At 41.6% G+C, this 14381-nt stretch overlaps 1 protein-coding gene across 2 annotated transcripts in view; it reads right to left on the bottom strand.

Annotated features, from left to right (window-relative positions):
• ANKRD50 (ankyrin repeat domain containing 50) overlaps nucleotides 1–14381 on the bottom strand; it is a 163906-nt gene that overhangs the window by 27498 nt on the left and 122027 nt on the right. For both annotated transcript variants that reach the window (XM_069104860.1, XM_069104859.1), the window contains exon 2: nucleotides 10888–11114. In XM_069104860.1, coding sequence (XP_068960961.1) covers nucleotides 10888–11089 — 202 coding nt within the window. In that variant the 5' untranslated portion in view covers nucleotides 11090–11114. The remainder of the gene's footprint in view (nucleotides 1–10887; nucleotides 11115–14381) is intronic.

Genomic DNA, 14381 nt, shown 5'->3' with positions numbered 1-14381 from the left:
CTCCATCACACAAGCAGGAACAAGACTAAGTCATGTGCAAAATGAGAAAGTCAGACAAGATACTGGGGTCACAGATCTAGAGCTGGGAGGGACCTCTGAGCCAATCTAATCCAAGCCCCGCATTTCAGAGATGAGGAAAACAGAGTGAAGTTAAAAAACTTGGCCAAGGTCACTCGGTGGAAGAGCAGGCAGTGGAACCCTGGTCCCCCAACTCCAAACCCAGCTCCTTCCACTGTATTACAGTATTTCCCTTCCAGCTCTCAGGCTGTGATCTCAAGTCAGCTGGATTTCCTTAGACTACAAAGCCAGACAGGTCAGGGCCTAGAACTAAGTAACCTGACCATCAGAGCAGTGCTCTTTCTATACATCATGCTGCCACACAAAGCTAGTAGAGCACTGATTGACATAAGAGAAGAGAGGTTTCAGAAATATGTCAATCAGCCTCAGAGGGGAGATAGCTGACTCTCCAAAATCTGTTATTCATCCAAGTCTATAATGTGCAATATACTGGAAAGCTAGTTTATTTCTTGCCATATGAACAAGGAGAAACCTAACCAGGGCCTCAGTGGGAGGGAGTATTTGGGCAGGTGAGTTTGGGTAAAAACTCCCTGGGAACAGTAAGAAGGTAAATTGTGTGGGGGCGGCTAGGTGGCACAGGGAATAGAGCACCGGCCCTGGAGTCAAGAGGACCGGAGTTCAAATGCGGCCTCAGACACTTGACACACTTACTAGCTGTGTGACTTTGGCCAAGTCACTTAACCCCAACTGCCCCTCCAAAAAAAAGAAAAAGCCAAAAAAAAAAAAAAAAAAGGTAAATTGTGCTTCACTCTGGGAGAGTACATGTAGGTGCCAGAAGCACACAAGGCTTTGGCTTTCTTAGTTCCATCACTAGCCTAGTATACGCTGGGTGTGTTTAGGGACCATGGATTTAGGCCTCGAAGAGACCTTACAAGATACGTAGTCTTACTGCGTGTACTAGATTACTACCATCATATTTTCCTTTCCTTCAGAGACCTAACAAGGCCTGGATCTCCCAATTTCACCCAGGCTAGAAGTGCAATGAGGTAGCTAGGTGGTGCAGTGGATATAGCACTAGGCCTGGAGTCAGGAAGACTCCTCTTCCTGAGACATGTACTAGCCGTGTGACCCTGGGCAAGTCACTTCACGCTGTTTGCCTCAGTTTCCTCATCTGTCAAATGAGCTAGAGAAGGAAATGGCCAACCACTCCAGTATCTCTGCCGAGAAAACCCCAAATGGGGTCTGACTGCACAAGAGGAGCTCACAATGGCCACTCCCAGGGCCAAGCCCAAGCTTATGATCCCGCGTGGAAGCTTTATGACGCTGTCCTGCTTTACTGACCAAGGCAGGCTCATCATTCTTCAGGCAGCCTCACCATATCTGTGCTAGACTCAGCGCAAACACAACAGGCTTTTAAAACTACTGCAGTCCAGAACTTCTGACCTTCCAGGTGTGTTACACGAGGTCCAGCCCCAGCTGCACGGTTACTGTTTTTTATATTTTCTCCTGCAGTCTCTCCCTCTCTGTTAATACCACATACTTTTTTTTCTGTAATCAAGTGAAGTGAATTCATAATGACTTCATATTGTCCACTGTGTTTCCAAGGTAAAGTGTGAAGATAATCACTGGTCAAGTGAGTGTCGGAAGAGGAACAGTGAGATTCTGCTGACAGTGGAATCAATAAAGAAAACTGATCTACTGAGTTGTAACTCGTAAGGGGAGAGGGTCTAGAATATTCCTCCAAGTGGATGAGGCCAGGAGATTTATCTTTTACCACTAAAAATAGTTACTATTACTTTTTAGTTCTCACTAGGCATGGCTATAAACACAACCTTTTAGGTATAATCAGGTGAAATCCAATTTAAGTAACTGCTGCTATGAAAAAGTACATTTGAAATTAACATCAAAATAGTATAGGACAGTTCCTGCTACCTGACACTTGACTATGTCAGAGGAGAAAGGAAAAAGTCAAAGGGAAAGATGGTAATAGATGAAAGAAGCCAAATACCATTACATGGATGGACACAAAGGAGCAATCAATCTCTTGAGTTTTTTTTCTTTTTTTTTTGTAAGGCAATTGGGGTTGTGACTTGCCCAAGGTCACACAAGCTAGTAAGTGTGTCAAGTGTCTGAGGCTGCAGTTGAACTCAGGTCCTTCTGACTCCAGGGCTGGTGCTTTATCTACCTAGCTGCCCTAATCTCTTGAGTTCTTAGAGGGCTTTATGAACTTGGGATAAGCACTGAGCCTGTAGATAAGAAAGTTCACACTGGAAGGAAGAGGGCTTATCTCGAGAATCAGGCCTTAGTCAAAGGGGTTCCACCTGCCTGTACACCCAAGAGAACCGAAGCAGAACACGAGCCCAGCACTATATAAAGCTCTTGGAAAGCCGAGTCAGAAAGCCAGACAATGTCTGTTCTTCAGCAGCAGATCCTCCAACGCTTGGTACCTGACTAGACTGCCAACATCCCCACATCAGCTCAGTGAAACAAGAGGGGCAAGCAAACCACTGGTGCTAACCTCACCCCTCCTCCAGCACTTTCTACCTAACACAAGTCTTCTAGCAGCTCAACAACCAAAGCCATCTCAAAAGCACCCTCTCCTATCCCCCCAAATTCTTGGGTCATTAGAAAAACAACTCTCGTTACCCATTAGCTCAAAGCTATATAGTGCTTTCTGTTTGAGATAGCACTTTCTTCATCTCAAACTATCAAGTTTATAGCATATATATCATACAATGAAACATTTACAGGTAAACAGTTACTAACCTTAATAGATGTTTATTATGAAATTTATAAGAAATTTAACAAAAGTGGAAAGGAAAAAAAGATTTCTGGGGATGAGAAAGTAATTCTAAAAGTCGGTAATTACTGATATTCTTGGATTGTCTTTTTGAGAAAGGATAGTGTGTATGTGTGTGTGTGTGTGTGTGTGTTTTCTAATCATTCAGTATCTTCCCTCTATCAGATATTTTGAAAAAATTCAATTCTTCAGTAGCTACAAAACAGTCACTTTCCCTATAAAGTTCTGCCATATCTGTCTGGTCTTGCTGTTTCTCCCACACTCATAATCTCCAGGGCCACGGCCACTTCCAGACTCCAGCGCTAATTTTTTTGATATTCTCTTCTCATGAGATTTTCATATCCTGCTTCTCCGTCCCCCACTAATCCACTGCTCAGTCTCCTTTGATGCACCTTCACTCAAACCTTGCCTAGTAAAGGTGGGTGTTCTTCTCTTATCTTCTCCCTCTCTGCTATTTCACTTGGGGAGCTCCTCAGGCCTCATGATTTCAATCATCATTTCTGAGCCGATGAGTCTCAGCTCTGAAGAAGCAGTCCTAACCTCTCTGCTGGCCTCCAATCTTGCATCTCCAACTTACTTATGAGACATCTTAACCTCAACATGTCTAGAACAGAAATCATTATCGCTCCCCCCAAACCTTCCCCTCTTCCTAACTTCCCTACTAGTAAGAATCCCCCCACTCCCCTCGTCAGGCAGGATGTCACCTCCAACCTTCGTTCTCACTCACTCTCCACATCCCCAAGCACTGGAGAAGTCCTGTAGATTTCACCTTCATACAATCTCTCATGTACTGCCCCTTCTCTCCTCTGCTACTGCCAGCACCCTGGTGCAGACCCTCACCACCCTCAGCACCTGCTGGTGGGTCTTCCAGGCTCACGCCTTGATCCTATCTCTCTGACCACTACTCTTTTCCTGCAGGACCACCACCACCAGCCCAGCACTGTCATCATCTTCCATATCTCACACCCTGTAATGTAATGCCAAAAGAAGGCAACTTCCCAGGTTCAAAATACCAGCATAGGTGCTCTCTATTTTATTTAGTGACAAACCAAGAACAGAGAAGATCAAAACATGACATCATTCAAAATACAGCATTTACTAAGTGTGATTAAATAATCTCCAAGTACTACCCCACCCCAGGACCTTCCAATCATTCAATCAATTACAAAGTCTCTGTTCTAAATACTTCTCCACCCCTAGGCTATACCTTAATTAAGTCCACCACAAAGCCCCTCTTCTCAAATGGAGATTATTTTCCAAACATAGGTAAAGTACCTTCATTTGTCAATCACAGAGCACAATAAGGTCAAAAGTTCCCCACCCCTAGGATCACAATTGAATCTACCCCAGAGTTACATCAAGTTTAAACACAGCACTTAATACCCAAATGGAGGTCTTTTCTTCATCTTGACAAGAGGCAAGTTCTCAGCAATCTTAGTTCCTGGGGAGACAAGGCTTAGCAAGGCCATAAGATACATTGCCAGTCCCTTCATGAATTTATCCTCTGTCTGTAGAACAGTCCTAGAACCCCTGAACACATTAGCAAAGCCCTCTCCCAGGATTTCTGTAAACATACAACAAGAAAATCCTTCTTCAGGGCTTCTGAACCAACAGAAAGGCTCCCAGACCCCTGCAACAACAGCACTGTCCCTCACCAGTGGACAGTATTCACTCTGTCTGCCGGACAGTCTCCAGACCCCTGCAACAACAGTACTGTCCCTCACCAGTGGACAGTATTCACTCTCTGTCTGCAGGACAGTCTCAGGCCTTCTTAGCGAACAGCCAGGTTCCAGGACTTCTTCAACAAAAGGACAGTCTTTCACCAGTGGACAAATCTGGCAAAATAACATCAAAACAGACAGACAAAGTACCAGCAAAACAGCCATGTCTCCTCAGTCCTTGGCAGCTCAGGGGGCAGGTCTCAAAAGTCCAGGGCAATTCAAAGCGGCCACCAGCAATTCTCTTAGTCTCTCTCTCTCCACGAGGTGCTGCTTCCAAAAAAGATCTTCCGCCTCTCTCTAGTGTCTCTCCAAATCTACATCACCAGCTCCTCCCAATTCGGAACTTTCTTTTCACATCAACAAGCCCATCCCACAGGTGGGATTAACAAACTCTGGGTTTTAACACAATCAATTTGAAAACCAAGCCAATACAGGGGAATCTTTAATTGCCATTACTATCACACACCCTAACTGTGGGGGCAACCTAAGGCTCCATCCTGGGCCTTTTTCTTCACTATCTTTCAGGGAACTCATCAATTCCCATAGATTTGATTATCTCCAGGTGATGGCTCTCAGCTCTGTGCATCCAGCCGCTCTTTACTGACCTCCTATCGCTGATCACCAACTGCCCACTGGACATTTAAAAACAGAGATCCTACAGGCAGAGATTTGCAAGCTTTGAAGCAGAGTCCAGTCCTTCCCTTCCCTCCCCACACATTCTATCAGTCAGCAAGGCCTGTTTGACCCATGACATCTCTGATATTCGGCTCCTTTTCTCCCTTCACACGCCCCGGCCCATATTACCTCTCACACAGACACCGCAACACTTCCCTAATTTGTCTCCCTGCCCAATTAATATTGCTGAACTACAGATCTGACTATGTCACTTCTGTGCGCAATAAATCCCAGTGACCACCTACTTATTACCCTCAGGGTCAAATACAGTTGTCTCTTCATTCAAAGCCCTTCACAACACCTCAGCCAAACCTGTCATCTTGCTGGTTGTCCTCATACACAACATTCCATCTCCCATTTTGATGCCTTTGCAGACTGCCCCAAAGCCAAAATGTCCCTCCTCCTCATCTCCTACCCCAACAAACTGCTAGTTCTCTTTAAAGCCCACCTACAACATCATCTCCTGGATGAAGCATTTCCTGATTCCCTGCAGCTAGCCGCCAGTGCCTCCCCATTCCTCATTATCCTGTACTCATAACTTATATATGTGTATGTGTCGTTTCCCTGAGAGAACATCCTTGAGGACAAGGATGGCTTTATTTTGTTCTTGGCACACTCAGAGGCTTGCACTGTGCCTGGTATACAGATAGCAGGCACTTAAAGAGCCTTGTTGACTGATTAAAGACCAGATTCCTTACTTTAACGTTGAGTTAAATGTCCTGTCTAAATTCACACAAACATTAAGTAACATAAGCGGGATTTGAATTCATTCTCCTGAGTTGATTACAAAATAAGACTTTTTCCACCACACTGACTACAAGGCAAAGTCCCAGGGAGAAAAGAGAGACAGACAGACAGACAGTGACATAGTTCTGGAATGGTATAAGGAAATAGTATTCTCCATATCTAATAATACCTGGGCCAGGAACACTATCGCTAATTTTGTTATCCAATTATAAAATGTATGATGGTAATACTGTGGTTTTAGTGATTAAGAGAAGAATACAAAGCCTACTGAAGGCTCACTCTTGGAAAGATAAACAAATAAAAGCAAGTACTAAGGTAAGAATGACTACAACTTGTCAGAAGCAAATGGATATGGGATAATGAACCATTACTTTCTGCTTACTAACATCACTCCAAACAGCTTTGTACAGTACCACTCAACTTGAACTGGGAAAACATACATAAAAAGGGAATAACCATTGGCACCAGACTCTGGAGCCAGGAATCCTTGGTCTAGAGTAAACTTTATGCCCCTTGGCATGTGAGCTCTCCTAGACAACTCTTAGTATGTATTAGCATTGAATAGGTGCCACTCAGTGATTTTCTTTTCTTTTTTTCCCTAATTATATTTTATTTTCAGTTTCAATTCCTTTCTCATCTCTGTCAATAAGAAAGAAAGAAAACCAGTTACAAATGTAAAAATTTCCACGTTGGCCATGCCAAAAAACAAACAAAACAAAACAATGTTCCAACTGCACCCCTGAGTCTATCAGCTCTCTGTCTGGAGGTAGAGAATAGCATGTTTCATCCTAAGGCCTCTGGAATTGTGCTTGGTCAATATGCTGATCAGAGTTCCCAAATCTCTCAAGGCTGTCTGTCTTGACAATATTGTTGTCACTGGATGCAATATTCTCCTGATGGTGCTCATTTCACTCTGAATACAGAGTCGTTTCACTCAGTTCACACAAGTCTCATCAGGCTTCAGTGAATCCTCCCTTTCATCATTTCTTACCTCACAATAGTATTCCACCACATTCATAAACCATACCTTGTTCACTCATTCCCCAACTGACGGGCATGCCTTCAGCTTCCAATTCTTGGCCCCCACATAGGTCTTGTTCGTCTTTCTTTAAACTCTTTGTGGTACAGAACCAGTGGCAGTAACGCTGGGCCTAGGGGTATGCACAATTTACTAAGTTTGGAGGGCATAATTACAAATTCCTTCCCAGAACAGCTGGGCCGGTTCACAGTTCCACCAGGAGTGCCTCCATGTACCTACTGCAACCTGTAGCTAGTTGTTAGTACCTGCCTCCCACCCCCAGCCCCTGTGGGAGCACAGCCCCGCCAGCATTTGGCATTTTCCTTTTTTATCATCTCTGACAATATGATTAGTGTGAGGTGGAACCTCAGAGTTGTCTTTACTTGCATTTCATTAATTATTAGTGATATGAAGCATTTTTTCACATGGCTGTTGATAGTCTGAATTTTTTCTTTTAAAAATTGCTATTCCTATCCCTTGACCATTTATCAATTGTGTAATATACCTTATTCTTATAAATTTGAATCAATTCCTTATATAATCTTAGAAATGACACATTTATTAGAGAAATTTGGTGCAAAGATCTCCCCCCCTAAATTTCCTGCTTCTAATTTTAACTAAAATAGTATTGTTCGCCTACAAATGTTTTAATTTTATGTAATCACAATTGTTCACTTGACTTCCTTGTTTGGTTACAGACACTTCCCCTCCCCACAGATCTGACAGGTAATTTCTTCAGTGCTCCTTTTCATCTGTGTTACGACATCACTTTACATCTAAATAAAGGACACATCTGGAGATGTCTTCGTACATGGTGTGAGATGTTGGTCTATGCCTCGTTTCCGCCAGATTGCTTTCCAGTTTTCCCAGTATTTTTGTTGAAAAATGAGTTCTTACTCCAAAAGCTGAAATGTTACAGAAAGCTACAATGTTCATTTGTTTCTGTTCACTGTGTAACTAATCTGTTCCACTGATCAATTTCTCCATTCCTTATCCAGTAACAAACTGCTCTGACAATTCTGGCTCTGAATACAGTCTGAGATCTGGTATCATAAGCACCCCAGCTTTCCCAGGGTGGCTGCCAACACAGGTTCTTAGATCTGCTTTTCTAAAGAAAGCAACTCAAAATGGGTTAAGAATCTTGCTTTAATCAATCAAAGATATCATTTACCTAGTTCAGGGGGAAAAGTCAGTACCCCAAACTTCAGAGCATACAGAGGTTGGTTACAAGCAGAAATTACAAGACAGAGAAACATTTTAAGCAGACAAGCCTCCAACTGTCCAACCATTACATCCATAGCTAGTCAGTCACCAGAAAGGAAAGTATCTACATCTGGGTTTTTCAAAGCCGGGGGGCTCTCAATGGCTGCCCAGAGTCTCATCTGGTCAAATCACACAACACTTCTCAAAGTGAGCCCCAAAACAAAGATGCACATCAAGGATTACATAGCCTTATCCTGGCTCAGAGAATGTCACAGAGAATTTGACCCACTGCCCAATCACAAAGAATCTCCGGAAAACAGGCTCCAGGTGCAACTAAGCCTATCAAAGGGCCTAGGGGCAGGGAAGACCTTACACAATACAATCTTAGAAAGATGACAACAACATAAATTTACATTCCCATTACATGTTGTGAGACCCCTGTCTATCCCACCTTTTTTTTCCATTAAATCTCTTAACATTTCTTAACCTTTTTTCCCTTCAGATGAATTAATTTTATTCTTTTGTCTAGCTCTATAAAATAACCCTTGGTTAGTCTGATTGGCAAAACACTGAACAAATAAAGTAATTTAGGAGGCATTATTATTTTTATTATATTAGTTTGGTTTGGCCTAGCCAAGAACAAGTAATATTTCTCCAATTATTTAAATGTTATGTATGTAGAGTGTTTTTGTAACTGTCTTCATACAATTCATATGTGTGTCTTGGCAGGGGGATTCCCATTATACTATCTGCTATTATTTTAAGTGGAATTTTTCTTTTAATCACTTCCTATTGGATTTTGCTGTTAATATATAGAAATGTTTATAATTTATGTAGATTTATTTTATTGTCTGCCACTTTGCTCAAGATGTGTTAATTATTTCAATTCGTTTTTTATCTCCTAGGGTACTCTAAGTAAGCTATCTTATCATGTGCACAAAGTTGATCAATGTATTTCCTCTTTTCCTATATTTCTGAAATTTTCTTCTCTTCTATTATCACTACAATTAGCATTCCTAGCATTATATAAATAGTAATAGTGAAAATGAAATCCTTGATTTTATTCCTGCCCTACTTGGTAAGGCCTCTCATTTATTCCCATTACAGATAATTATGGCATTTGGTTTATACAACTTTTCATATTAATGAAAGCTCCATTTATTTCTATGTTTTCTAGTGTTTTTTGTTTGTTTTTTTTTTTTTAAATAGGAATGGGTGCTGTAGAAAGATGATGATTTTATCAAAGAGCTTTTCCTAGATGAAAACACCAGTGAACATCAGAAGACTTGTGTTAAAATATAGACTCTTCATGCTATGTGAGTTTGGCCTAGTCATTTCCACTCAGCCTTTCCTAATGAGGAGGTTAGGCTAGATGATTTCTAAGGTCCCATTCAACTTAGTCCAATGATCTCACATATCAAAGAATAGTTAGCACTTTCCCTGGGAAAAGCAACCAATGAACATCATTAAAGTGGCCTTGTATTGCACTAAGCATCATGCCTGCTACAGAGAAGGCACTTAATAGATGTTCACTGACTGACTGATTGACTACTTTGGAAGGTATTATGAACAAGTCATGCCACATGACTCCCTTCCCTCATTAGCCAGTCAACAAGCATTTCCTAACTGCCTACTATATGACAGGCACTATTCTAAGTGCTGCAGGCACCAAGAAAAAGGCAAAACAAAAACAAGCCAAAAAAACTAGACCTTGATCTCAGAGGGTTCACATTCTAATGATTAGTCTAACTCCTCAAAATACCCAAAGGAATGCATGATGAATTAGGAAAGGTTTTACTGAAATCTTCAACTGTTGAATTTTTCATAGGTTTATCCCCCTCCATACCCAACTAAACCGAGGGACTAAGTCTAAGTCTAAGAATTCCATATCCTTGACAGCACAGTGAGTGCCTTTAGCACACATAACAGCCATTCAACAGATATTGGTTGATTTCTTCTTGTCTTTCTGGCATAGCTAAAAGCTGTATGAGACAGAAATGACAGCTGATTATAGCCTGAACAGCAGACTATTTCTGAATGTGGACTTGCTTCTACGAAAGAAGCATCCATTGTGGGCTATCATCAACACTCACAGACAGGTATGAATAAGTAGCTACATGTCCATTTCATATAAAAATTGTTAGTTCTTTTAAGGGATACTTTTCTGGTGTTCATAATCTCTCCATCAATGCAAATCACAAACTCCTCTATTATCATCTTCAAAAGTTATTGAGGATGATTCTTCATTACCTGAGAATGTATATTCAGAGTGAGATAATCTACTTATTTACAGATTTAGAAAGAGATGCTCTTGTCCAACCCCTCAATAAATGAGGAAAGAGAGGCCCAAAAGGGGGCAGTGATTTGCCCAAGGTCACAGGGGCAGTAATTAAGTTGGAGGAAAAAAGCAAGCTTGACTTCAATCCCAGTGCTTCTCCCCCTATACTATGCTGCCCTGTGTTTGAACTGGTAAGAAACCCCTAGGAATTTAGTCAGACTGGGGACCTGGTAAGATTTAGCAAAGCTTCTGTTCTTCTCCGATAGTCTTTAGGAGTTCAAGGTCACCGTTACACGCCAGGTGAGGCACCAGAGGAGAATTCTGGTATCAGTAAAATATGTAATGAATCAGTGTTAGTACTGTGAATTCAAATTATTAAGAAATTATAACACATGTGACAACTGCAAATCCATATCCATTTACGCACCTGTAAACATCTTGGTGACAGCCTTACTCTGCTTTCGAGCAGAGCAGAGCAGCAGCAGCCACGGGGGGAAAAATTCATGGTGACCAGCTAACAGCTCTGCCACAGTCCCAGATAAGCCCGATGTCTGCTCGCCTTCAGCAATGTTACAGCCTGCATCCACAGAATCAACAAGAAGATACAGACTCTGCTGGGGCGGCTTCATTCCCAAAAGAGGAAGGAGAACACACCTGTGAAAGACATGACATAGGCGTGTCAGCTTTTTTTGTCAATACCTGTCATTCAATCAATGCAAAGTTAATGCTACGTCATTATTAGCATGAAATAAATTATAAAATGTGGAAAATATAAGGTTTAAGAATGAATACTTTATACAAAGATTTGTGTTCTAGCTAAAATAAGTATCTTGTATTTCCAGAAACAGCCATTTCAACAATAAACTTCAACTAATTCAACATCATAAAGAGGACAAGATGTGAGAACAGATAAAATGACCACTACATCCCCTTCCAATACTAACACTCTAGGATCCTATATTTGAAGACCATGAAACAGAAAATAATTTTCAAAAGAAATGCAATTTCTTTTTTTTTCTTTCTTTTAAATACATACCACAATTTAACTTTTAAAAAGTTCGAGAAATGGCAAGTACAAACCTAGCTGGACGAGCTCATCCTGCCTAACCCACTTGTTGGCTGCTATTGACCTTGGAAAATTCACACCTTCCACAGCCTCATTTTCTCCATCTGTCAAATGGGGACAATGATGCTTGCAGTAGCAACAAAAAATCAGGAATGCGTTTGGGAATTTAAAGTGTCGTGTAGATGCAAACTGTTATTGCTAAAAGTAGTGCTTGGCTGAGACTCTTTGAGGACCTGCTTTAGTGAAATGAAATATTATTACGTGATTACATCAATTATAGACACACACACACTCTTCATACAAGAACAGAGATAAATAAGGTAGTTTGTCAAAATCACAGAGAGGGCTGGCTCAAACCAGTCTGAGTTCAGATTTAGAAACCAGGCACAAGCTCAGACTTAGAAACTATAAAATCTTTCATGTAAAGAAGTTTGTTCAAGAATGGCATGGAAAAGATATTTAGTAAAGATCCAGCGCTGGTTCGTTTGGGCACTGCCCTCCCTACTTGCCGTAATGAATGGCATACCTGGTCAGAAGGGTCTGCTGAATTCTATAGCAATGGAAGTGGATTAAGGCTGAGAAGCCCGGACTGCTCATAGATTTGGTTTTTATGACTCAGGAAGTCATTCCAACAGCTTGAGTCTTGGTCCCTTGGACCACTTAAGTCCTTTATTAAAGTATATTTTTATTTCATTAAATATTTCTCAATTACATGTAAAAAGAATAACATTAAGTTTTTAAAATTTTGTGCTAAATTTTTTCATCTCTCTCCCTCCTGCCTCACTTCCTCCTTGAAAAGGCAAGAAATCTGATATTGATTGTACATGTGAAGTCATGCAAAACCTATTTCCATATTGGCTGTATTGCAAAAGAAAACAGACAAAAAAATAAAACAAACAAAAATTAAAGTTAAAAACATACGCTTCAATCTGCATTGAGAGTTCCTCACTTCTCTCTGTAAGTGGCTAGCATTTTTCATCATGGGTCCTTTGTAACCGTCTTGGTCACTGTTTTGATCAGTGGCTAAGCCTTTCACAGTTGGTCATCCTTACAATACTGCTGTTACTGTATAAAGTGTGCTCCTGGTTCTGCTCACTTCACTTTGCATAAGTTCATGTAAGTCTTCTCAGATTTTTTTGGAACCATCCTGTTCATCATTTCTTATTGCACAATAGTATTCCATCAATCATATACCACAACTTGTTCAGCCATTCCCCAATTAATGGCCATCCCCTCAATTTCCAATTCTTTACCACCACATAAAGAGTTGCTACAAATATTTCTGTCAAAACAGGTCCTTTTGGTGGTGTGATAAAGGTGAGGATGTCACCCAGAAGGCTGGTCATAGGGCACGGCTATACTCTTTGGAGTTGGGGACAGGAGAAAGAGGTATAGAGCAAACCCACCAGACCCATCTCTTCAGTCAATTTTGCTGGATCTTCACTCTGGTCAAGTATACTGATCATGGATGGGTATCCCACCAGGCTCTGTCCTAGGCCCTCTTTTCTTCTCCCTGTCTATAAGCTCTGTTGCTGATTTCATCAGCTCCTATAGGTTTAAAGATGTATATGATTCACAAATCTAACCTCTCTCCTGAACTCCAGTCTCATATCACCAAACTGCCTTTTGGACATCTCAAATTAGATGACTCAGGTACTTCAACTTAACATGTCTAAAAGAGAACCCATTATTCTATGCCCCAAACCCTCCCTTCTTCCTAATTTCTCTATTCCTATCAAGAGTACCAGCAGCCTCCCAGTCATGAAGGTTCCCAACTTCAGCGCCACTCCACTCATACAGGCTGGCATGATCTCATACTTGGACTGTTACAATGGCCTCCTCATCAGCCTCCCAGCCTCAAGTTTTCCCCCCACCCCGCTCCGATGAATCCGCCGTATCACCCATCTCCTCCTTAAACTCCAGGGGCTCCCTGTTACCTCTAGAATCAAAAGCACAATGCTGTTAGGCACTGAAAGCCCTTCACAACCTGGTCCCTTCCGACCTATCCAGTCTTCTTACTCTTTCTCTTCCCCATACACTATATGATCCAGTGACACTGGCTTTCTTCCTGTTCCTCTCACACACAAGAGGGCATCTCAGTTTCCCAATTCTGTTCTTGAAGTAGCTGGTTTCTTTTTTCTTTTCTTTTTCTTTTTGCTTTTTAGAGGGCATTGGGGTTAAGTGACTTGCCCAAGATCACACAGCCATCGGTAGCTGATTTCTAAGGCCGGAACTCTTCCTCCTCACGTTCTGCCTTCTAGCTTCTTTCAAAATTTAGCTCAAACAAAACCAATGTTCTTCAGGAAGCCTCCCAGTGGAGGAAATCATCCTACTATTAACCCCAATTTATCTAGGATATATTTGGTTTGCACATGATTTTTTGCATGTTATCTCCCCATTAGACTGTGAGGTCCTAGAAAGCAGAGACACTTTTTCTGGTTTGTTTTCCTTCCTTTGTATTCCCTGTGTATAGCAAACAACAAGCCCTTAATAAATGCTAGTTCACTTTACTGAACCTTTTTTTTGGGGGGGGGGAATAAAAAGTAAGCCCAATGCTTTCCTACCGCCCAGATGAGCTCCCAGTTCTCCTCACTCTTGCTTCTGTTCTGTTTTCTAATAGTGCTACTACTATCACCAGATTTCACCCCCTTTTCCAGTGAGATTTCTAGGTTGAAGGCTATAACACACCCCTAGGGCTAATCAGCCCCCCCCTTTACTTCTATAATTATTAAGTTCAGAAATTGTTCCACCGTTTCCTCAACCAGATCAGTGGGAGGTCCCTCCCAGTCCCAATGAGTATATATCCCATATTGCCAGAAACTCCAGCGGCCACAAGGCTCCAGATTCCCACTACC

The sequence above is a fragment of the Petaurus breviceps genome, unplaced genomic scaffold (assembly GCF_028583685.1).
Source record: "Petaurus breviceps papuanus isolate PSGF00001 unplaced genomic scaffold, PetGlider_PUasm1.0 689, whole genome shotgun sequence".
In the NCBI taxonomy this organism is placed as follows: domain Eukaryota; kingdom Metazoa; phylum Chordata; class Mammalia; order Diprotodontia; family Petauridae; genus Petaurus; species Petaurus breviceps.
The sequence above is the reverse complement of the archived record's forward strand: the minus strand, read 5'-3'. Positions and strand labels throughout refer to the sequence as shown.